Source organism: Sesamum indicum, linkage group LG1 (assembly GCF_026168435.1).
Source record: "Sesamum indicum cultivar Baizhima isolate 11 linkage group LG1, ASM2616843v1, whole genome shotgun sequence".
In the NCBI taxonomy this organism is placed as follows: Eukaryota; Viridiplantae; Streptophyta; class Magnoliopsida; order Lamiales; family Pedaliaceae; genus Sesamum; species Sesamum indicum.
In genome coordinates, this window is record NC_142657.1 from 10,282,035 (window position 1) to 10,305,338 (window position 23,304).

General features: G+C 37.2%; 1 protein-coding gene across 1 annotated transcript; it reads left to right on the forward strand.

Moving 5' to 3' along the window:
• The first annotated feature begins 16,059 nt into the window (after positions 1-16,059).
• Positions 16,060-16,650, forward strand: LOC105158667 (uncharacterized). The gene has a single exon (XM_011075497.2). It carries the CDS (start codon positions 16,060-16,062, stop codon positions 16,648-16,650), a length of 591 nt encoding a protein of 196 aa, XP_011073799.2.
• Positions 16,651-23,304: the final 6,654 nt, after the last annotated feature.

Consider the following 23,304-nt stretch of genomic DNA (forward strand, 5'->3'; position numbering starts at 1 on the left):
TGTTTGTCCCAATTCAAACAGGGACAGAGCTCCAGAAATAAAAGGAAGAAGATGAAGTTTCTTTTGAATTTGTTCGATGCCTTTTCCATTTCTTCTTCTATTAAATATAGTGCATACTAACTCATACAACATCTTTCCTTAGGAGGAGAATCTTGTGCCACTTCCCGTAATCTTAAATACTAAAACACAATATGTGATGCCCATGAAATTATAATATACAATTCTTAATAATTTAGTATAAGAATATGGATATACAGAGTAATAAATATATAATACTTGCGGTTAATAGAATAATTTAAAAGATGATACATATTATTGTAGGCATTCAAATATTTGTATTATAGAAATTTTGAGGTTAAAATGTGGAAATTTAAATATGAGAGGGAATAAATAAAGTCTTAATATGATATATATAAGCACAATACAATATATACATATATGTACTCTATATAACAAAAGAAACATCCTTATCAACATGTTTATATAATATATTATTTTCATATACATACATAGATATATATATGTATATACACCTACTTACCTTCACACACATTTATATATATAGACACTTATATATATATAGGTAGATATCAGCTAATTGAAGGGTAAAGAGCCCACATTAAATAAATAGAAAAGAAAACAAAAAGAGAGGGATGAGGCGATGGAGGCTATATAGAAGAATAAAACTTGTCTGCATTCTTTCTTTTAAACATTTGAACACTCCAGAAATCCTTTGAAGAACTCCTAGTAGCTGGTTTTGATAAGTATATTATTCATTTCTTGCCTAAATTTTGTGGAGAAGTTAAGATATAAGATGAACCTAAAGAAAGCAAATCCATGTAATTGGAAGAGAAGCAGCAGAAAATAATCTGTATGCGTAAATCCTGATTTTCTTGAGTTATAACAGTCCAAATTTAGTGATTCTTATATCTATGAAAACCTTAGGATGTCTAATAACATATTTTAGATTTGAGCAGCAGCAAAATCATTATTTTCAATTGTAAATCTGAGAGAACATTCTGTTGCCTTATTTTGACATTAATCAGGACTAAGTGTATTAAGAACCTTGTAACCTGAGCTATAATAGTTCAATTTGTATGATTCTTTCACAGAATGAAGCTACATAGATAGGAGATTATATTACAAAAATATTGTGATTTTTGAAAGAGTATATGATTTTTCCGAGGATTTAAAGTAGTAGAACCGAATGTGTTGCAGTCTCATCTAAATAACTCATTCTATAGAGATCCAACTTGCATGATTCTTGTTCGAAATAAAACTAGACAAAAAATTTAGAAGAATTGGAGTAACAATGGCTCCTGTATTAGCTATAGTTTTTCCTAGGGAGACCTTGTAAACAAAAATAGAGGTATTATCAAACCTGTGTAGAAAGAGGCTAATTAACATGGTGATATAAGTATTTATGTTTCATTTTTTTTTTGCTAAAAGTGAGAATATCTAAATAAATATATTTGAAATCTTAATAGGAGCTGGATCAATTGAAGAAAATTCACATGATGAACTAAGATCAACAACGATGTACAAATTTAGTAAGTAAAATGACTAGCGACATCTATATATGTCCATTTTCAGCTTGAGATTACTTTTATGTAAATATATGATTTGTGTTGCTAATACTTTATGAAGAAGGTATACTTGATGGATGGTTTGAATTCAATAATTTTTCTGTGAAAGTGAAATAAGCAAAATCATCTCAATATTCCATGGTTGAATGTATTTTGTTGATGCTTACAAATGAAATGGTGATGCTATGTAGTCTTGAATAACTAGTTGCTTACAAAAAAGATGAAATATGAAAATGAGGAATGATAAAAATTAAACATAATTATTATTTGGATACCTCTTTGATGATTTTGACCAGCCTGTGTGGCAAACTAGCCTTGGGGCAACACGACCTATGTGGCAAAATCAGCCTGTGTGACGACTGGCCTTTGCGGAAATCAAAGGGAAAATGCACGTAAACATAAAGTGCTAGTGTAGGGCAAGTTGGAGTAAAAGCATGAATAAGAGGGTGTTTGGCTATACTTGTGTCCAAGATTAATCCAGTTTGTTCTCCACCAGATTTGCTACGATGACTACTGCAACTATGATCTCTCTATTCTCAGCGACATGGATTTGTGGGGTGGCTTTGAAATGCTGGTTTATCGTTTTTTTTTTCTTTGGTAGCACTGATCTGCCTTATTCACTTAAACATAAAGTGATGAAAGGTGAAGTTGAGTTGGTGGAGAAAGAAACTATATAACCCTCTTGTAAGCATACTAGGAAGAAAGAATGTGATTGGTTGTCTTAATATAAGATGCTTGCATTCTAAATGAATTGGAATGTGTTGGAATTAAATAAATGATAATCCTACACGTGTAACGTGCTTCTATCTTGTTTGAACTAAACTTAATTACCTATATAGGTCGTATCGATTATTTACTTTTTGAGTTGCAAGATCACCCTTCTGCAAATATTTTTCAGGTGTAGACTTTGGGTTGTGACCACTCTCGAGGAATAGGTCTACGTTGTTTATTCCAAGTTAGGTTGGCTCAGTATGCGATATTCCACTCACAAGTAAATAAAATTAGAAGTTATAAATTTTGAGAATATTAATTACACATTAAAACAGAGGATGACTTCTGAACAAGTTATAATAGTTCTATCTTGCTATATTGACAAAGATATGTATAGGTTATGCATGAGCTGATACACCTACTAGTTGTATTCATAGAGCATGTGAATACACTGCTGGTCTGAATGAGTCATTAGAGTCTGTACATGATCATGATGATGCACCTGAGCATCATGGTCAGAAGCCCTAAATAGAAATATTTGACAACAAGATGTGAATCCGTTCATGCAATAATTTGTAGAGTTATGTAGAAAATGGCTCAACCAACACAACCCCAACACCAAGACGTTGCTATTTGTAAGAACTATAAGGTAGTTAGGAGGCAGGGTGCAAAAGCGTTTACAGGTACCACTGACCCTGCAGAAGCTGAAGAGTGGTTAAGAAATATAGAAAGATTTTTAGACATAATTGAATATACTGTTGAACAAAAATTAAAATATGCACATAATGTTTGATTTCAATTTTGCTTCATCTCCGAAATGGGCCAAAGCACGGACAATGTTTGCCTTGATTTATTTTGGAAGTTTTGGTGGTGTTTTGAGATGTTTTGAAATAGTGCATCATTTATTTTTTGTCAAAATAAGGCTACACTAATTATAGGCCCTACAACTAAAAAAATTATATACATACTCATATATATATAAATATATATAAAACAGACATGATTTGACAATGAATAGTAGTTTTTTTCTCCTACTAAACAACATCAAACATACCATACTTATTTTATAATATCTCCAAAAAACAAATCCAAACATACGCACTATCTCTAACACATACATATTTATCTTAATTTTTCTCTCTCTATCTCCACAAAACAGATCAAAACAATTTTAAAAACCAAACATAGTGGCAGTGTCCCTATTAGAGAAAGATGCTCTAGATTGGTGGGAAACTATTTTAGGGAGTAGGGATCCACTAATCACTTTAATGTGGGATGATCTTGAAAGAATTTGCTAAAAAAAAAAACTCTACCAATCTATAGAAATCATAAGAAGGTAGAATTCCTTGAAGTGAAATGAAATAATTTTTCTCCAATCTATTATCATCAAGGAAACAATGTATTTTTCCAATCTAAAACTCGTGACAATAATGCATTAAAACATGTGAAAAACTTGTGTAACTAGATGAGTTGCGTCTATGAATTACCTTTTCCGCTATGTTGAATTTCTTCTCAGTTCATCAACATAATTAATTAAATCTAAAAGTTGATTTGGCTTTCAAATTATGAAAACAAGCATAGTAACACATGGATATACGAAAACAAAGCTATAACTTAATTTGATAATATACTCCAAACATTATCTCAATTAGATTTTTCAAAAGCCCTAGCAAAAATTAAATCAATTCATCATAACTAGATAAAACACAAAGAACAAAGATTCAGGAAAACTCATGGAGTTGAAAGTCAGGCATGAACGGTCTGTCACTCCAACGTCAGATCAATTTATCCATTTGTTTCATTGGCTTCTCGTCTATACTCAGTGATTTTCTCCTTTTTTCTCTGGCAAAAAGAACATTCTCGGCCTTCTTCTCTTCCTCCTAGTTATATCGGTTCCCTAAATTTGGTAAGAGAGGAAGAGAGTTCTTAGTTTAATCTATTCTCTTTCTTTCCTTCCCTATCCTCTTCCTACCATACTTCTCAACATAATTACAAGGAATAAGTTGCTCCACATAATGTTTTGACTCAAGAATTATGTTGAGAACTCTTCAATTTTTGCCTAGCGCATATATGATAACCCGTGGGTCACCGGTAAAAACAGACTCGGTTCTCTGTCAGATAGATTCCTGATAACCAGTCGGTCATGGGTTAAACTGACTTTGATCTTCTGTTTGCTGACTTTCTGACAACCTTTGGGTCACAAATTATTCTTGATACGCTTTTTGCTGCATTTTTCGACTTTTCTTGAACTTGAGATGTTTTCTTACAACTGGCTCTTTTTCCATGAAAGCGCCTAAAATATCACAAATAAACCCAAGAGCAAGCATCATACGATAAGAATATAGGGTTATCAACAACAAAATGCATCATATAATTTTCACTAATCAAATTCCCCTACACTTAAGCCATGCTTGTCTGAATCTTGTAATAATCCTTTTCAATCATATTCATTCCAAAGATAATCAGATTTATTCTACCCTATTTTGACTTACGTCGATATTCAAAATGAACTTACTTTCAAGGTACAAGTTGAAGGGAGTGTATCAGCCCCGAAAGTGCGGTGAAAGCGCAAAAAATCAAAAAATAATGATCCTAGCAAACAATAAATCCCAATCAAGGGGTTCAGCATTGATCTTTCTCGGGCATTCAGTGTACAATATGAAACAAAGGCAATAGAAACACAGAGAAAGAGAATAAGAGGTTGAAAATTGAAATAGAGATGACCCTTGTAGTTTTTCTTTGTACAGCTTCATCCGTTGATTCCTTCCATTTTTAGCTTAGTTCACGGTGAGATCTCGATTACGGGATCCTCTTAAGAATGAAACGCCACCACTAAAGGAAGTGGAGATTTCGTGCTACCAAAATCTCCATAGAAGTGAATCAATAACGTTATTGATTAACGTTTGATTCTTTGTCCTACGAGAAGGGTGTGAATCAGCTGTTGGTTGGCTAGGGTAGATTTTAGGGTTATGTATATGATCTTGTCAAAAAGATACCAAGGAGTCTTGACCTAACAAGTGTTGGAATAGGTGACCCAAAGCCAATTAGATTGGGAATTTTGAGAACTATTCATGCAATCTTTATTTAAGTAATGTTGTCCCGACGAATATGGTAAGTATTCATCTTTGGCACCTGTATCTATTGTGCTTACCAAATTGCGTCAAGCACTGCTTTGAAGTCACAACAGATGCCCACAGACCACTTGAACAACTGTGTATCAATTGGATTGTGCATTGGATGACGGTCATGAAATCAACTGCCAAGGGTTGGGTCTGAAATGTTCCAAATCGAGGACCTCGAGAATGGGAATCGAGTGTCCTATAGAGACTTGCATTAAGAGTCGTATTTATTTGATGGGTGCCGTGTTTTATCAATAATAGACATGGGATGTCTATGCGATCTTAGTAGGTCGATTGGTTAGGTATCAAATCAATTGAACTGAAGAGCGGGGATCGTCATATGAAAGCCTTGAAGGCTCGATCAGTATGACTCGAATCCCCAACTCCTATAGTAGGGGAGTAGTCCTCAAACTTGAGGAATAACGGCAATCACGTCCATGCGAGCATGGTGAGAAGTGATTTGTGCGAGAAGTGATAGTATCTTAGACATGGTCATCATAAGCTTGTCTAGTACAATCAAAGTATGTAGCGAGCATGGTGAGTTCCTAAAAGAGGATCCGTCCCTTATCAAAACGTGATAGAGGTATCTCTAATGCACTTGGAGATGCGTTTGCCTCTATAAACCTGTGGTCAGAGTCATTGGTCGAATAGGATGGGAACAGACACCAATTTCCATCCCTTAGAATAAGGTCTGGAGACGGTAAACGAAAGGATCGTACCCATATGGACTCGAGAGCCTAACAGTTCATATGGAAATTCGCCTAGTCTCTAGTGCCATGGATCGTTGCTAGACAGCCACCCATGGTGATGGACTTTCTTGATAATAGTGTTTGACATTAGTCCAGATCTAGCTGAAAGGTGAACTTAAAGAGTCATACACAAATCACTAAGAAGGAACGAGGAATTAATTGAGAATTAATTCCGTAACTAATTAGATTACTTATAAATGAGAGGGATCCATTGGATGGAGGAGTCCAAGGATAAATTAATAGGACTAATTTATATTGGGCTTGCCCTTATTATTTAATAAGTTGGACTTATTATTAATTAATAAAGGCTTATTGGGCTCATATATTTAATTGGATTAAATATATGATGGGCTTAATTAGGTGGGCTTTAATTAAATTAGATTTTATTAAAATTAATTAGACCTTTTATTTTATTTAATAAAGTCGCCCATTACACCCTAATTAAGTTGTTGAAAAATTCTAAGAAAGGAAATTATTGACTTAACAATTTCACTTTTGGAAAATTCCATGTTAGTCATCCTTTATTTGGAATAAAGAATTTATTATACTATGGATGATAGAACGAACCTATACACGTTGTAGTACATCCATACAAGGTATATATATGTATATTAGTTATTTGGAATGACTAATGAATACATAACACACAAAAACAAAATAGTTTCCTAACCCTAAAGCTTCCACTCGGCCACCCTTCTTTTTCAAGCACTGGGTGTGTTTTTCTCCTTATTTCTTTTGTAGCAAATTGAATTGAGGGTCCCAAATCCCGGTGTGGTGTTGACGCGACTTTAGAAGGCTTTCACATTGAAGTCTCACGTGAACGGATCAAACAAAGAAGGTTTGAAGTAAATCAAGCAAAGAGTTAATTCTTGATTTACAATTTTGTGCCTCTCGTTTTTATTTTACCATTAGCCCTGTTTATTGCTTTTATTATTTACTACATCGAACGCCCGAGAACTCCAAGGGTACACCCCTTGGAATCATGATTCTATTATGTTTCGTTTTTAATTTACATATTTTTTATATTACCGCTTCCGCTTGCGCGTTCCCTAGCCAATCCACTCGCATTTTTCGGTTTGATGTAGGGGCTATGGTTTATGTGAATAGGCATGATAGTATGATTTTATTGCTTTTGAAGCATGATATTTATTTTCCCTTATTCTTGAATAATTATATGAGAAATTTAACTTGTTTAACTTTTTGCAATTTTAGATGATTTAAAATATTTTTTAAGAAAATTGGATTTTCTGGTAAAATACTTATTTTTAATTTCAGTTTAATATGGGGAAATAAAAAAAAAAGCTGGTACTGTAGCAGTCCACTACCAACCGACAATGGACAATGTGCGCGAGCTGGAAGGCAGTGCGCGCGTGAGTTGCGCGCAAGCAGTGCGGCCGCACACACGAGTGCTGGCAAGGGAGCTAGCACGTACGCGACCTGCTGTGTGGTCGTTGTGCTACTGCTGTAGTTGACGACCGACAACTGGGCCGTTTTTCGTCATTTTTTTTGGAAAATTAAATTTTTTAATTTCTGCACATTTTCTGAAAATATTAATTTTTGTTGATTTAATTTTGGTAAAAATTGGATTCTTTTTTCTAGAATTAAATTGCTTTAATTAATTTGGTTGTTTTGCGTGCATTAGATGCACGGAGTTTTATCATCCATTTGAATTGCAGATTTTAAACTTTATGTTTTCTGCATATAATTGTTTGTCGTAGTATTGGATATCACGATGTTTTCTTCAGATGTTCATTTTCTTATCCAGCATGCTTAATTGATATTATGTGCTAGTTGAATGTGGATGGATGATCATCGAGCCCTAGACCCTATGTATGCCTTTTAGTTTTTGTTGGGTGAACCTGTGTGCCTTTGTGATTTAATTTTCTCCCACCTTCTCGTTTTTAGCCTTAGAATAATAAGGCTTGCTATCTCCTTCCTAATGTACTCCCCCGACTTTTGATCGGGGTTTCTTTTTAGATTGTAGCGAGAGTAGTATAGGAGATTTCGGTGAGGTTTTTATTTTAAGCAAGCTCATGGAGAAGGTCCATGGAGAAAAAGGTCGCGGCGAAGCAGGCTACGAAGAAGGCGGTCCATGGAGATATTACAAGGCCCATCTATATGTTGATGGGTAAATTACTTTTGTAATAGCATTGGACCATCCTAGACTGACATAGACTCACTATGGGCTTAGTGGTTCGCGTAAGTTGGGCTCGTGATCATCCAACAGGGGTATGCTAGGTTTCATTGCGTGCGAGGCTGTTCGCCCATTAAATCAGTACATGAGCTGGGTTCAGAATGTAGTGAGACAGTTCAGTCCATATCGGGTGTGTTGTATATATTTGATAATTATGCTTACAATATTAATATGTGATGAGGTCTCGATCAAACAACTCATAATTAACTCTCACATGGTTTCACCAAGTTAAAGTGTTTGGGCCCAAAATGGACTTGGATCAAAATGGTTTGATCTGTCCAAGGTTTCCATCCACAATAATGTGGTGAGGAAGCTGTCACTACCCAAGTGTGGTCTCACGGGTAATGGCACATTTGGACTAGAGGCAACTGCATTATTATTGTGAACAAAGGAACACGCTCACTGTTTTCTTGTCTAATAAGTCGTAGGGGCGACAATTGAGGTGTGATTTGATTGATGAGTTGAGCCTAAAACTAATTAAACATTAAACCCATAAATTAACTCAGATCAAAATTTCATTTCGATCGGTCCAGACCTTCCATCCATAACAATATCATGAGGAAGCTACCGCTATCAGAATGTGGTCTCACAAGTTGTGGTACATTTGAAATTGAACGCAAGTTGCATTGTTGTTATGAACAATAGAACACACTCGTTGTTTTCCTGTCGCACGAGTTGTGGGGGGGGACAATTGGGGTATGATTTGGTTGATGGGTCGGGCTTACACCCAGCAGCATGATTCGCTCGGAGTCCTCGTGATCGTGTGAAGAAGTGAGGCAAAATATCTTGATAATCTCATGGAATGAGAATGGCATCAGTTGCCTCCCACAAAGCTTTTTCCATGTGAATCGTAAAGACGGGGCAGGATGAGTTGTTCTTGTGATTTCCAAGTCCACTAGGAAAGGATTTTCCAAACCCCACTTGAGAGTTGTGGGATTTTGTAGAAATAGTAGAAGGGGTTAACAACTAAAGACCGAGTCTTAACTCAAACTCAATATTATTGTAATCTGCTTATTGTTTCTACTCGCATTTAGAATGCATGCCTAGGATATCATTTTCTATTTTTTTAATTTTGAAATTTATTTATTGGAACACAATCATTAAAATTGAAGATGAAAATTGAAGGATTGTCCTCGATTTCTAGGGTTATGTTATGGAAAAGCCACTTCCATCGGACTTGAAAAGGAGTCATGAGGCTTAAATTTGACATGCAGGATTTAGGCATAAGGATAATCGCAAGGTCCATAGCATCATACCTGCTTCTATCATTCATGAGCGGTATGACAAGCTAGACGTTGTTGGTTCAATAAATGTTTCACATAAATTAAATTTATGCAGCACCGAACTGGCATATTGGATATGCCGCAACGGAAGCATTTTTTGAAGCCAAGAAAATTGAGTATCGTCTGTACATAAACGTGGAGTTGAGATGCTATCCCTTATGGAAGAGCTCGATAACATCAATGTTTATCTTGAAAGGAGATGTACATTGACATAATCCTTCACTCCCCTTCATCCCCCTATTGACATATTTATCGTTATGTCTAAATGGGCTTGAGAAGACCATATCAGGAGTCTATAAAAATGGTTCGACCAATACGAGGCAACGATTGAAGAATCTGCGCAGTTAGTATTGGATTTGGAGGCTTCAACCTCAAAAGCGAACAACAAGGGAGCCTGACGCCGAATGAGAAAGAAGGATGAAGCAAAGTCAGCCGCTACAAATGCCTTGAGCCCTCCTATCGCCTCAATGGACGAAGGTAAAAAGAAAAATGGAATAACGGTTCAGCAATCAAAATTTACTTACGATGTTTGCATGAAATTTCCAAAGGCCGTTAGAAGTGGGAGTATTATGAACTCCCATTCAGTCGAGCTATGGCATTTGTTGCGCAAAGATCCAAGTGTTGAACACTTGCTCTCGAAAGGCATTTTTGCAAATGGTTTGTAGAAATGAAAAGGAATACAATGCTAAGATAAGTAGTCTTAAAGTTAAAGAAGGCTAGGCCATTACTACAAAAGCAATAAGACTAAATAAACTTAACTAACAATATTCATGTCAAAATAGTAAACAATTATGTAACCCAGTGTGATCAAGTTGTTAGTCAATTTCTGAACAAATTAGACTATAATCTTGATCAATAAAGGATTCTCTCGAGTCTGTTGAGTTATTAAATTATCGTACTACATAATTGAATTATGCATGCTAAAAAAAATGACTAAAATGGATGGTCAAGAACATAACTTACAACGAATGGCATGCATGAGCTAGGCCATATCCCTTTAGTTAGGATGAGTAGGTTGGTAGATTCAAATAGTCTGGCAACAGACGATTTGAGTTACTAACTTATGAATCCTTTCTGAGAAAGGAAAAAAGCGATAAAGCACTTTGTGGGACAAAAATACTTATAAAAAATGATCTAATGGATTGGATCCAAAATAGACATCTGTAAGTAACTAAATACTTAAATACCAGTAGATGCTTCATAAGTCTAAGGACTTCCAGAAAGATTTGGAGAAATTATACTTGAGGTGAAGAACCAAACTGCTTATGGAGACAAACCCCTCGATGGGATCGAGGTGGTGCGTATTTAGTGGGAAGTTCATAAAACATCTAAAAATGAGAATGGAATTCTCATTCAGTGAAATTCCTCCGGAAGAGACGATGTAGAACTGTCTCTAGTAAGGAAGAAATCGAACCTTGATTGGACATTATTCGATCGACGCTTCACTAAATTAGTTGGCCCGTCTGGATGTGGGCTTTCGAAACACCATCCAGTTGTAAAATACGGTGCTTTCTTAAAGTCGTAATCCAGACACCATATTCGATATGGATTGGCAAACATGTGTCCTACAAAAGTCTTAAGTATGAGGAATGGTCCTGCATACCTTAAAGAACTAGTGGGAGGAAAATTAGACTCGGGGTCTAATTTATACAGGTACATTATGGAATAATGCAAACATCACTTGTAATCAAAACTTAACTGACCATGTCTAAGTTCTCCAAAGGACGATCAGAAAACTCCAGTTACCTGAAAGGTACGAGTTTCTAAAACCTAACATGGAGAATTGATGAAGGACATCGATCGGATTAATGGCTTGGAGCCATAAAATCCACTATGTAGTTCAAACTAGGTTTGAATGTCCTACATACTTATTTTGACAAGTTCATGAGGTACATGACTTGGTCAAGAATAAGGTAGAAGATCAATGGGAGCTCAATTGTGTTTCAAGTATTTTAAATGTTAAAAACATCTCAATCATTTGGAATGATAGAAAGACGCCTTGGATGTCTAAAACACGAACATTGTTCATAAAATTCTCCATCATTAAATTGGATTCCTATCTAGGGATAAGCTATCCAAGATTTAGTCATGGTAGACTGATGAGGAGCTTAGATGTTTGACATCCTACGTCTTTGATGTAAGCAGCATGGAATGTTGTTCGGTGCACTGAGTTCAATGTTGCTTATGCTTTTTTAGAATAACAACGGATATCGAGTGTACATCGACGAGGGAACAGACAGCTATTGAAAGGTTATCTTTAAAACCAGAATAAGGATTAAAGAAGAACTCTTGATGCACATTAATGGAGAGTTGATTCTAGAAGGCTATAGCGATATTAGCTTCCAACATCATATGAATAATATTTAATCTCAAAATGAACGTACAGTCTAATTTTATGATAATGTGGTAATACTGGCAAGGTCCCAAGTAGAATACCATAAGGACCCTTATCATGGAAAATTGAATGTATGAAAACTTTAAAAGTTATATTAGAAAACGGTTAGGATCGAAAAACAATGCCCAACTGTTAGGTATGCTACCTAGCATAGTCGCGCCAGTAGTTACCTTGCAGGATGACACTGGGCTACAGCACAAGGTAAAAGGCTCGAGATCTCATCACATGTCAAAGGAAAAATTTTAGACACCAACATCAGCTTGGAGCCATAATAGGAAGATGTAACGTGCAGTTAGACCACAAGATATATCGGTAGAAATAAAAGTAAACCCATAAGACCTAGCCGATATCTCAGATTACTTATAATTGAATGACTCTGAAAATATGAGCAATTGGCTTTAAGGTCAAGTGGGAGATTGTTGGAATAGGTGACCAAAAACCATTAAATTGGCATTTTTTGAGAACCATGCAAGCAATCTTTATTTAGGTAATGTTGTCCCAACCAATATGGTAAGTATTCATATCCTGCACATGTATCTATTGTGCTTACTAAATTACGTCAAGCACTACTTTTGACGTGACAATAGATGTCCACAGACCACTTTAACAATCATGCAATAGTTGGATTGCGCATTGGATGGCGATCATGAAATCAACTGCAAGGGTTGGGTATGAAATGTTCCAAGTCGAGGACCTTGCGAATGGACATCGAGTGTCCTATGGAGATTTGAATTAAGAGTCGTATTCATTTAATGAGTGTTGTGTTTCATCGGCGACAGAAGAGGGACGTCTATGCCATCTTAGTGGGTCAATTGGCTAGGTGTCGAATCGACTCAACTGACTCGCGGGGATCGTCATATCGAAGTCATGAAGGTTTGGTCGGTATGACTCGAATTCCCGGCTCCAATAGTAGGGGTGTGTCCTTAGACTTGAGGAATCATGGCAGCCATTTGCATGAGATGACTATATCTTAGATTTTGCGAAAGATGATCGTATCTCAAACATGATGATCATAAGCCTTATCTAATATAGTCAATGTATGTAGCGAGGAAGGTGATTTCCAAGAAGAGGATCCGTCCCTGTCAAAAAAGTGACAGAGGTATCTCCAATTCACTTTGAGATGCGTTTGAGCTCTATAAATCTGTGGCCATAGTCATTGGTCAAATAGGAAAAAGAGGTTCCTATGTCGAGCAATTTGGTGTAATGTGATCTTAAGTATTAAGCATAGACGCCTAGTCTAGGATGGGTGCCGACGCCTAATTCTATACTCTAGACTAAGGTCAGGAGACTATAGATAGAAGGACCGTACCCGTATGGACTCGAGAGTCCAAGAGTTCACATGAATATTCACCTAGTCTCTAATGCGATGGACCGTTGTTAGACAGCCACCCATGGTGACGGGCTTTCTTGATCAAGAATTGATAGAGAATTATTTATAAAATTAGATTTAATTAGTAATAGTGTTTGACACTAGCCCACGTCTAGCTGAAAGGTGAATCTAAATAGTCACATATAAATCAACAAGAAGGGATGAGGAGTTAATTAGAAATTAATTCCATAAGTAATTGGATTACTTATAAATCAGAGGGATCCATTGGATGGAAGAACCCAAGAATAAATTAATCGGATTAATTTATATTGGGCTTGCCCTTATTATTTAATAAGTTGGACTTATTAATTAATAAAATCTATTAGCTCATATATTTAATTGAATTAAATATATGATGGGCTTAATTATGTGGGCTTTAATTAAATTAAAATTAATTGGACCTTGTATTTTATTTAATAAAATCGGGCATTACACCATAATTAAGTTGTTGAAAAATTCTAGAAAAGGAAATTATCGACTAACAATTTCACTTTTTGGAAAGTGTCATGTTAGTCATCCTTTATTTGTAGTAAAGGATTAATTACTTTATGGATGGTAGAATGAACCTAGACAGATTCTAGTAAATCCATACAAGGTATATATATATATATATATATATATATATATGTAAATATTCTTATTTGGAATAACTAATGAACATATAACAAAGTAAGAAAAATAATTTGTTTCTCTCAAACTACTCCACTTGGGCGAACCCCCTCTTGTACACACTTGGTGTGTTTTTTTCTTCAATTTGTTTCTAGCAAATTGAGTTGAGTCCCAAGTTCCGGTGTAGTGTGAATGCAATTTTTGAAGGTTTCGACATTGACACCTTGCGTGAACGGATCAAACATAGGAGGTTTAAAATATGATTTATGATTTATGCACCTCTAGTTTTGTATCCAACTGTTAGCCCTGTTAATTTCATTGTCATTTATTTTTAACAACTACATCAATTGCCCTGAAACTCTAAGGGTACACTCCTTCGAACTATGATTTTATTGCGTTTTTATTTTAATTTTATGCATTTTATTATCGGCGCTTTCGCTTGCCCTTCCCGAGCCAATCCACTCCCACTTCAAGGTGCTTTCAAGTGGTACCAGAGCTAGATTTGATGTAGTGCCTTTTGTTATGTGTGAATAAGCATGACAATATGTTCTTTATTTCTTTTGAAGCATGATATATTTTTTGCTTATTCTTGACCAATTATGTGAGAAAATTAATTTGTTTAAATTTTTGTAATTTTGAATGATTTTAAAAAGAAAATGGTACTGTAGCAGTGCACTACCGACCTACAGTGGACAGTGCTTGCGGGCGGCCGTGCGGCCGCTCCACTGCTGCTGCTGTTGACGGCTGGGCCGTCTTTCGTCATTTTTTCGAAAAATTGAATTTTTCAATTTCTGCATATTTTCTGAAAAATATTAATTATTGCTAATTTAATTTTGAAGAAATTGAACTTTTTCTAGAATTAAATTATCTTAATTAATTTGATTTAATTGCGTGCATTGGATGAAGGGGGCTTAATTAATTTGATTTAATTGCATGCATTGAATGCCCTAGACCGCATGCATATCTTTTAATTTTTGTTGGGTGGTCGGTGAGCCCTTGTGATTTTATTCCTCTCTCCTCATTGTTAGCCTTGGAATAATAAGACTTGCTATCTCCCTCCTGATGTACTCCCCAAAAATTAGGGTTTCTTATTCAATTGTACTGATAGTAGTATAGGACATTTTTGGTGAAATTTTTTCTTTTTGTGCAAGCCATGGAGAAGAAGTTCCACAGAGAAGAAGGCTCACGAAGGATGAAGCCCACGGAGATGGCGGCCCATGGGGATATCACAAGGCCCATCTATATGTTGATGCGTAAAAAATACTTTGTAATAGCATAGGCCCACCCTAGAATGACCATAGACTCACTGTGGGTTTAGTGGGCCGGATAGGTTGGGCTCGTGATCATCCAACAGGGGTACGTTAGGTTTGATTACATGCGATGCATTTATTTAAATGCTTTAAGTATATGATACTTATTTATGCAATGTTAATTTGTGATGAGGTCTCGGTCTAAAACTCAAAATAACTCTCACTTGGTTGGACCAAGTTGAATATTCGGCCCATAATGGACTTGGATGAAAATGGTTTTGATCTGTCCAAGCCTTCATCCATAGCAATGTGGTGAGGGAGGTATCGATGTCCAAGTATGATCTCACGAGTCGTGGCATATTTGGAATAGAGGAAACCTGAATAATTATTGTGTACAAAGGAACATGTTCACCGTTTTCCTATATCACGAGTCGTGGGGGGAGACGAATGAAATATGAGTTGGTTGATGGGTCGGGCCTAACACCGAGTAACATGATTCGCTTGGAGTCCTCGGAATCTTATTCGATGAGAATGGTATTGGATACATTCCATGATGCTTTCGCCATGTGAATCGTAATAGTGGAGCATGGAAAATTCACTCGTGGATCCCAAGCCCAGTAGGAAATATTGTTCCCGAAACCCCACTTGAGAGTAGTGGGCTTTCATATAAATAGTGGGAGAGTTAAAGACTAAAGACCAAGTCTTTAAGCTTAATCATATATTACAATCATTCATTGATTTTTGTTTAATATTCTATTGTCTAGAAAATATCTAAGAATGCTTTAACCATGAAAATGGAGACTAATAAATTCAATGGCATGAACTACAACAAATTGGCTGCAAAATCTAAAGATTGTCCTAGATTTCGAGAACCAGAGCTATGTCTTGGACAAACCACTCCCAACAGCTTTGCCGGAAGGGTCCTGCCCGTAGAGCATGTCATGTTCCATAAATGGCTTGAGGACAATCGCAAGGTTCGTAGTATCATATTGGCTTCAATGTCCAATGATATCCAAAAGCAATATGATAAGCTGGATGATGTTTCCTCTATAATACTTCGCATGAAGGAAGTTTATGAGATTCCTGATAGGCATATTAGATATGCCACTATAAAAGAATTCTTCAAGAGCAAGATGGCCATAGGATCGTCTGTACAAAGTTACGAGGTTAAGATGGTATCCCTAGTGGAGAAGCTTGAAAACCTTAAAACTGGGCTTGACAATGACATGTATATTGACGTGATCTTTCAGTCACTTCCTCCATCCTACGACCTGACTATTATTAACTATAACATGAATGGACTTGAAAAGTCCATTCATGAGTTAATTAGTATGCTGGTCCAATACGAGGTGACGACCCACAAGTCTACGCGGCGGTATTGGTAGGAGAGGCTTCAACCTCCAAAGCGAAATGCAAGAGGGCTGGACGCTGGAAGAGGAAGAAGGGCAAGGGAAAAGTCATCGCATCCAAACTCCCGTGGAAATGGGCAAAGGGAGAGGAAAGGTTGGCGATTCTCAGCGGTCAAGGGTGAATGATGTCTGTAACCACTGCCACGGAAGGGGGCACTGGAAGAGGGAGTTCCCACAACTCCTCTCCAACCCAGGTATGTTTGTGATTGAAGAAATATGATAACTAATTCTACTTCTTGGGTATTAGATACTGGCTGTGGAGCTCACATCTGCAATAACTCCTAGGTGTTGGAACGAAGCAGAATGCTAAGTAAGGATGAAATGATTGTAAGGCTAGGCGATGGGAAGACCGTCACTGCGGAAGCGGTGGGATCTCTTGACTTAGTCATTAGTGATCGTATTCGGATAGAATTAAAAGAATATTATTATGTACCAAGCATGATCAAGAATATTATTTCCATTTCTTCTCTAGACAATGATGGTTATGTATTTGCGATCAATCAAATGGTTTTTTTTTTAATGATAATAACTCTCATATTCTTGATACATTAGTGAATGGTCTTTATATTCTCCAACAGTCTAATTCGATTATGACTGCCCAACACAAATGAAAACTGGATAATCATGAAAACGCACAGCTATGGCACGTAAAGCTAGCCCATATCTCATAAGATAGGATGAAGAAATTGGTAGACTCTAAGAGTCTAAAGGTAGATGATTTGGACAAGCTACCGACTTGAAAATCCTGTCTGAAAGGGAAAATTACTAAGAAGCCTTTTGTTAGACAAAGTGCACTTTTGAACGGTCTTTTGGATTTGATCCATATAGACGTCTGTGAACCATTAAATACTCCGACTAGAGGAGGATAGTCGTACTTCATAACCTTAACAATTAAATACTCACTTTATGGTTATGTTTACCTAATGAGATACAAGTTTGAGGCCATTGGAAGGTTCAAGGAGTACAAACTTAAAGTCCAGAATCAAAATGGCCGTAAAATTAAAGCCCTTCAGTCAAATCTAGGTGAAGAGTATTTAAGTGGTGAATTCATTGATTATTTAAAGGAAAATCGAATTCAATCTCAATGGACACCTCCTGGAATGCCACAACTGAATGGCGTGGCAGAAAGGAGGAATCGAACCCTATTGGACATGGTTCGATCCATAATGAAATTGCCCCCTTCCTTATAGGGTCACGCTCTTGAGACGGCGGCCAAATTACTTAAGATGGCGCCATCTAAGAGGGTCCCCTAGACACTATATGAGATATGGCATAGAAAACCTACATCCTACAAATATTGGAGAGTGTGGGGGTAGCCCCGCATAAGTCAAGAGGCTAGTAGGAGACAAACTAAACTCGAGGTCTGGTCTGTGCAGGTTTGTCGGATATCCAAAAGAAACTGCAGGATACTACTTCTATGATCTATTTGAGCAAAATTTTTTTGTCGCAAGAAACGCAGTGTTCTTGAAAAAGGATTTTCCTATGGATAGCTGAAGCGATGAGGTGCTACTTGAGGAAACAAGTGAGACACCTCGGCAGAAGGAAGGAACATCATTTGAGCCTATAGTTCCTAATGATAGTGCTCCAGCCCTCCGTAGGTTGACCAGGGAATCGTGACCACCTAATAGGTACAGATTCCCGGGACTGACTACTCATTTGGACAATGATCTAAAGACGTGCGGAGAAGCAATGTCAAACATCAATTTGGATAAGTGGTTTGAGGCCATGAGGTCCAAAATGGACTCGATGGGTTCAAATCAAGTTTGGCTCCTCGTAGACCCACCTAAAGGTGTTAAGCCTGTTAGGTGCAAATGGATCTACAAATGTAAGCTTGGAGCTGATGAGAAGGTTACAGCTTCAAGGCTAGGCTCGTGGCAAATGATACACTTAACAACCCGGTGTCGATTTTGAGGAAACCTATTCACCCGTAGCTATGGCCAAGTGCATCGGATTTTGCTTGCCATAGCACCATGGTATGACTATGAAAAATGGCAGATGGACGTGGAAACGACTTTTCTCAATGGTTTCATTGAGGAAGAGATCTACATAGGTCAGCCGGAGTGCTTAACTTTCACTGGAGAAAAACAAAAGATCTGTCATCTCCAAATATCCATTTATGGCCTCAAACAAGCTTCCCGAAACTGGAACATGTGTTTTGATGAAGTCATATGGGGTTATGGTTCCATAAAAAATGAATTTGATCCTTGTGTATACAAGAAGATCAGTGGGAACGCGATTGCGTACCTTGTACTTTATGTAGACGACATCCTACTCATTGGGAATGATGTCGGACATCCCCTATGCTTTAGCCATAGAAAGCATTCAGTATGTTGTCCAATGACCAGGTGCGATGTCAGGCATGCGCTGGGGAGGCGCACTAGAGCCAATTAAGACAGTACTTAAGTACCTAAAAAGGACTAAAGATATGTTCTTGATTTACGATAATGGAGAATTGATATTGGAAGGCTATAGTCACGCTTTCTTCCAATCTGACGATGATGATGCCAAGTCAATCAGATTTTATATTCAAGCTGAATGGTGGTGTGGTTGTTTGGAAAGTTCCAAGCAGGATACCATAGTGGATTCTACCACGGAAGCTGAATGCACAGTGGTTTCAGAAGCTGCTAAGGAAGCGATTTGGATGAAAAACTACATCCAAGAATTGGGTGTGGTACCTAGCATTGCTGAGCCCGTGGTTAGCTATTGAGATAGCAATAGGCCGATAGCACAAGCAAAGGAACCTAGATCTCATCACCGTTCCAAATATATTCTTAGATGCTACCGTCTGCTTAGAGAGATGGTGAGCAGAGGTGACGTCAGGATGGACTAAGTCAGCTCAGCAGAAAACATAGCGGATCCACTTACTAAGTCGATGCTGCAAATCGCCCATGCTTGGCATCTAGATAATATAAGTTTGAGGTCGATGTGTGATTGGCTATAAGTCAAGTGGGAGATTGTTAGAGTAGGTGACCTGAAAGCCAATTGGATTGACATGCTTGTAATTTATTCTGACAATAACTCGATTTTATGTAATATTATTCAGTGAATAAAATGAGTATTCGCTATTGACATTTCATTTATTGTGCTCATTATATTTATGTTTGCATTCTTTGAAACATCACAACAAAGTCCACAGACCACCTTGAACAACTGGGCAATAGTTGGATTACACATTGGATGGCGGTCATGAAACCAATTGTTTAGGGTTACGTATGAAATATTCCAAGTCGAGGACCTCGGGAATTGATATTGAAGTGTCCTATGGAGGATTGCATTTAATAGTTGCATTCATTTGATGAGTGTCGTGTTTTATTAGCGACAAACGTGGGACGTCTATGTGATCTTAATGGGTCGATTTACTAGGTGTTTAATTGACTAATTGACTTGCGGGGATCGTCATATGGAAGCCTTGGAGGCTTGGTCGGTATGACTTGAGTCCCCACTTCCAATTGTACGGGAGTAGTCCTCAGATTTGAACAACCGTGACAGTCGCATGCATGCACGTTTTGAGTGTTAACGCATCTCCAAGTGCATAGGAGACACCTCTATCACGTTTTGACAAAGGATGGATCCTCTTCCTGGAACTCAAGGCTATGATTACCATATCTGTGTATAATTATTTAGGAAATAATTACATTATAGACAACAACAGAACTTCTCTCCCTCTCCTACACTCTCGGTTGTCCCTTCCTCTCTCACTAGGTGAGAGTTTGGATTTGATCCCTTCTAGGAAAGCGATCAAGGCCTCTATCCGTTCGGTTGTAGTGTGGATCATCTTTGGAGGATTCCTATGTTGGAATCTTGGGTGAACAATTTTACACAACTAACCGGTTACAAAGTTGAATTTTTCAAGAGGTATTCTCACTAGGTACCTCTTATCTTGATTTTATAATCATGGCCTCGTATGAACTTTTCTATTCTCATTTTCATACTACATCAAACGCCAGAGAACACCAAGGGCACTGTTACAATAGGTGACTAAAAGCCAATTAGATTGACGGTTTTGAGAATCATTCAAGAAATCTTTATTTAATCAATATTGTTTTGACGAATATTGTAAGTGTTCGTCTTTGGTTCATGTGTCTTTTGTGCTTACCAATTTCATTAGGCATTGCTTTCACATCGCGACAAATGCCAACAGACCATTCAATAACTCATGTAGTTGGATTGCACATTGGATGGCGGCTATAAAACCAACTTCTGAGGCTTGGTTTGAAACGTTTCAAGTCATGAACCTCAAAACTGGGCATCTAGACTCCTGTTGAGACTTGGGCTGAGTATTGCATTCATTGGATGACTGCCGCGTTTCATCGGCGACAAATGTTTTACGTTTATGCAATTCGGTGGGTTGGTTGACAAGGTGGTCAACTGACTGAACTGACGCGCGGGGATCATCATATGGAAGTCTTAGAGGCTTGGTCAATATGACTCGAAACCCGGCTCCGATAGTATGTGAGTAGTCCTCAAACTTGAGGAATGATGACAGTCACGTGCATACGATGACTGTATATTGGATCCGTATGAGAGGTGATTGTGTCACAGACATGATCATCATACGCCTTGTCCATTACAATCGGAGTATGTAGCTAGGACGGTGAGCTCCAAGAAGAGGATCCATCCCCTCTCCATATGTGACAGCGGTATCTCCTATGCACTGAAGATACATTCACGCTTTATGAACTTGTGGCCAGCGTCGTTGATCAAATAGAAAAAAAGAGGTTCCTATGTCGAGAAACTTGGTGTAAAGTGATCTGAAGTATTAAGTATAGACGTATAGTCCAAGATGGGAACCAACACCTAATTCCATGCCCTAAACTAAGGCCAAGATATGGTAGACGGAAGGACCGGGCCGTATGGACTCAGGAGCCTAAATATTCACACGGCAATTCACCTAGTCTTTTGTGCCATGGTCGTTGCTAGACAGCCACCCATGGTGACAGGCTTTCTTGATTAAAAGTTAATCAAGAAATATTAATTAAATTAGATTTAATTAATAATAGTTGGACACTAAGCCAAGTCTAGCTGAAAGGTGAACCTAAAGAGTCCCACACAAATCACAAAGACAGGACAAGGAATTAATTTTGAATTAAGTCCATAAGATGTAAGTAATTAGATTACTCGCACATGGGGTCCATTGGATGGATAATCCAAGTTTAAATTAATTGGATTAATTTCAAGGGGCTTAACTTCATTAATTAATAAAGACTATTTGGGCTTCAGTATTTAATTAGATTAAAAACCTAGTGGGCTCAATGAAATGGATTTTATTAAGTTGAATTTAATTAAAATTCATCTGGCCTTGAACTTATTTTACATAAACTTAGCCTAATGATTAAGGCTCTCTAGCAAAATTGATTGAGGGGAAGTTGATCAAAGAATTACATTTTTGGAAATTGCTAGTTTGGTCATAATTAGACACTTCTCTATTTAGAATGGATTGAAGAGTTGGCTTGTAGATAATAGAATGTATCTAAACACATTCTTATTTATCTATTCAAGGTATATAAATATATTTTGTGTATGACTATTAGGTAATAATTCATTGCACAATACAACACAAAATATTCTCCTCCTCCATCATAGTTTTGGCCACCCCTCTATCATTCTGAAAGGATGATTTTTTATCTTGATTTCTGCTATCAAAGGTATCAAGGTCTCGATTTTTGGTGTGGTGTGGATCACCTTTGGAGATTCCTATTTTGGAATTTCGGGGGAACGTTCAGCGAAGCTAACCGGTTGGAAGCTTGAAATTTAAGAGTTAAATTTTCATTTTACTTTTCGCTTCTATTTTACTTTTTGCAAACCATAGCTTCGTATGGTTATACTTTATTGTTGCGTAATTTTCATACTACATCAAACGCGCGGGAACTCCAAGGATACACCCCTTGGATTCGTTGTTTTTATGCTTTAAATTTAATTGTTATATGCGTTTTTGTTACCGCTTCTGCTAGTCCATTCCCGGGCCGTACAACAGGATCCTTTCAAGGGGTATCAAAGTCCGATTCGATATAGAGGCTATCGATTTTATGTGAAGAAGCATGCCAATATATTTTAATAATTTTTTAAGCATGTTTTAATTACTTATTTTATTGATAATTATGTGATTAATTGGTTGATTTAAGTATTTGAGAAAAAAATGGATTTTTCTGTAAATACTTGGATTTTATTTTTCAGTTTAATGTGTGGGATCAAAAAAAATAACAAGTATTGTAGTAGTGAACTTCCGGCTGGTGCTGCACAGCGTGCACGCACAGGTAGCGCGTGCAGGCGCGCTACACAGGGACTACACGCTTGTGCGGCCGTCTATGCGCAGGCGCTGGGGCGCTGCGCAGACGCTGCGTGCAAGCCATCTGTGCGCTCGTGCGTTCTGGCACGGGAGCCAACATGCGACCGTCTGCTCACGGCTGTAGGCCAGCAATGGTCGGCTGGGCCATTTTTTTGTCGTTTCTCTGAAAAATTGAATTTTTTTACTTTCTGCGCATTTTATGAAAATTATTAATTTCTGCTAATTTAATTTTGGATTAAATTAGATTTTTTCTGAAATTAAATTGCTTTATTAATATGGTTTATTTTGTGCATTGGACGAACATATTTTGATCATCCTTTTAATTACAACTTTTTCTACATATA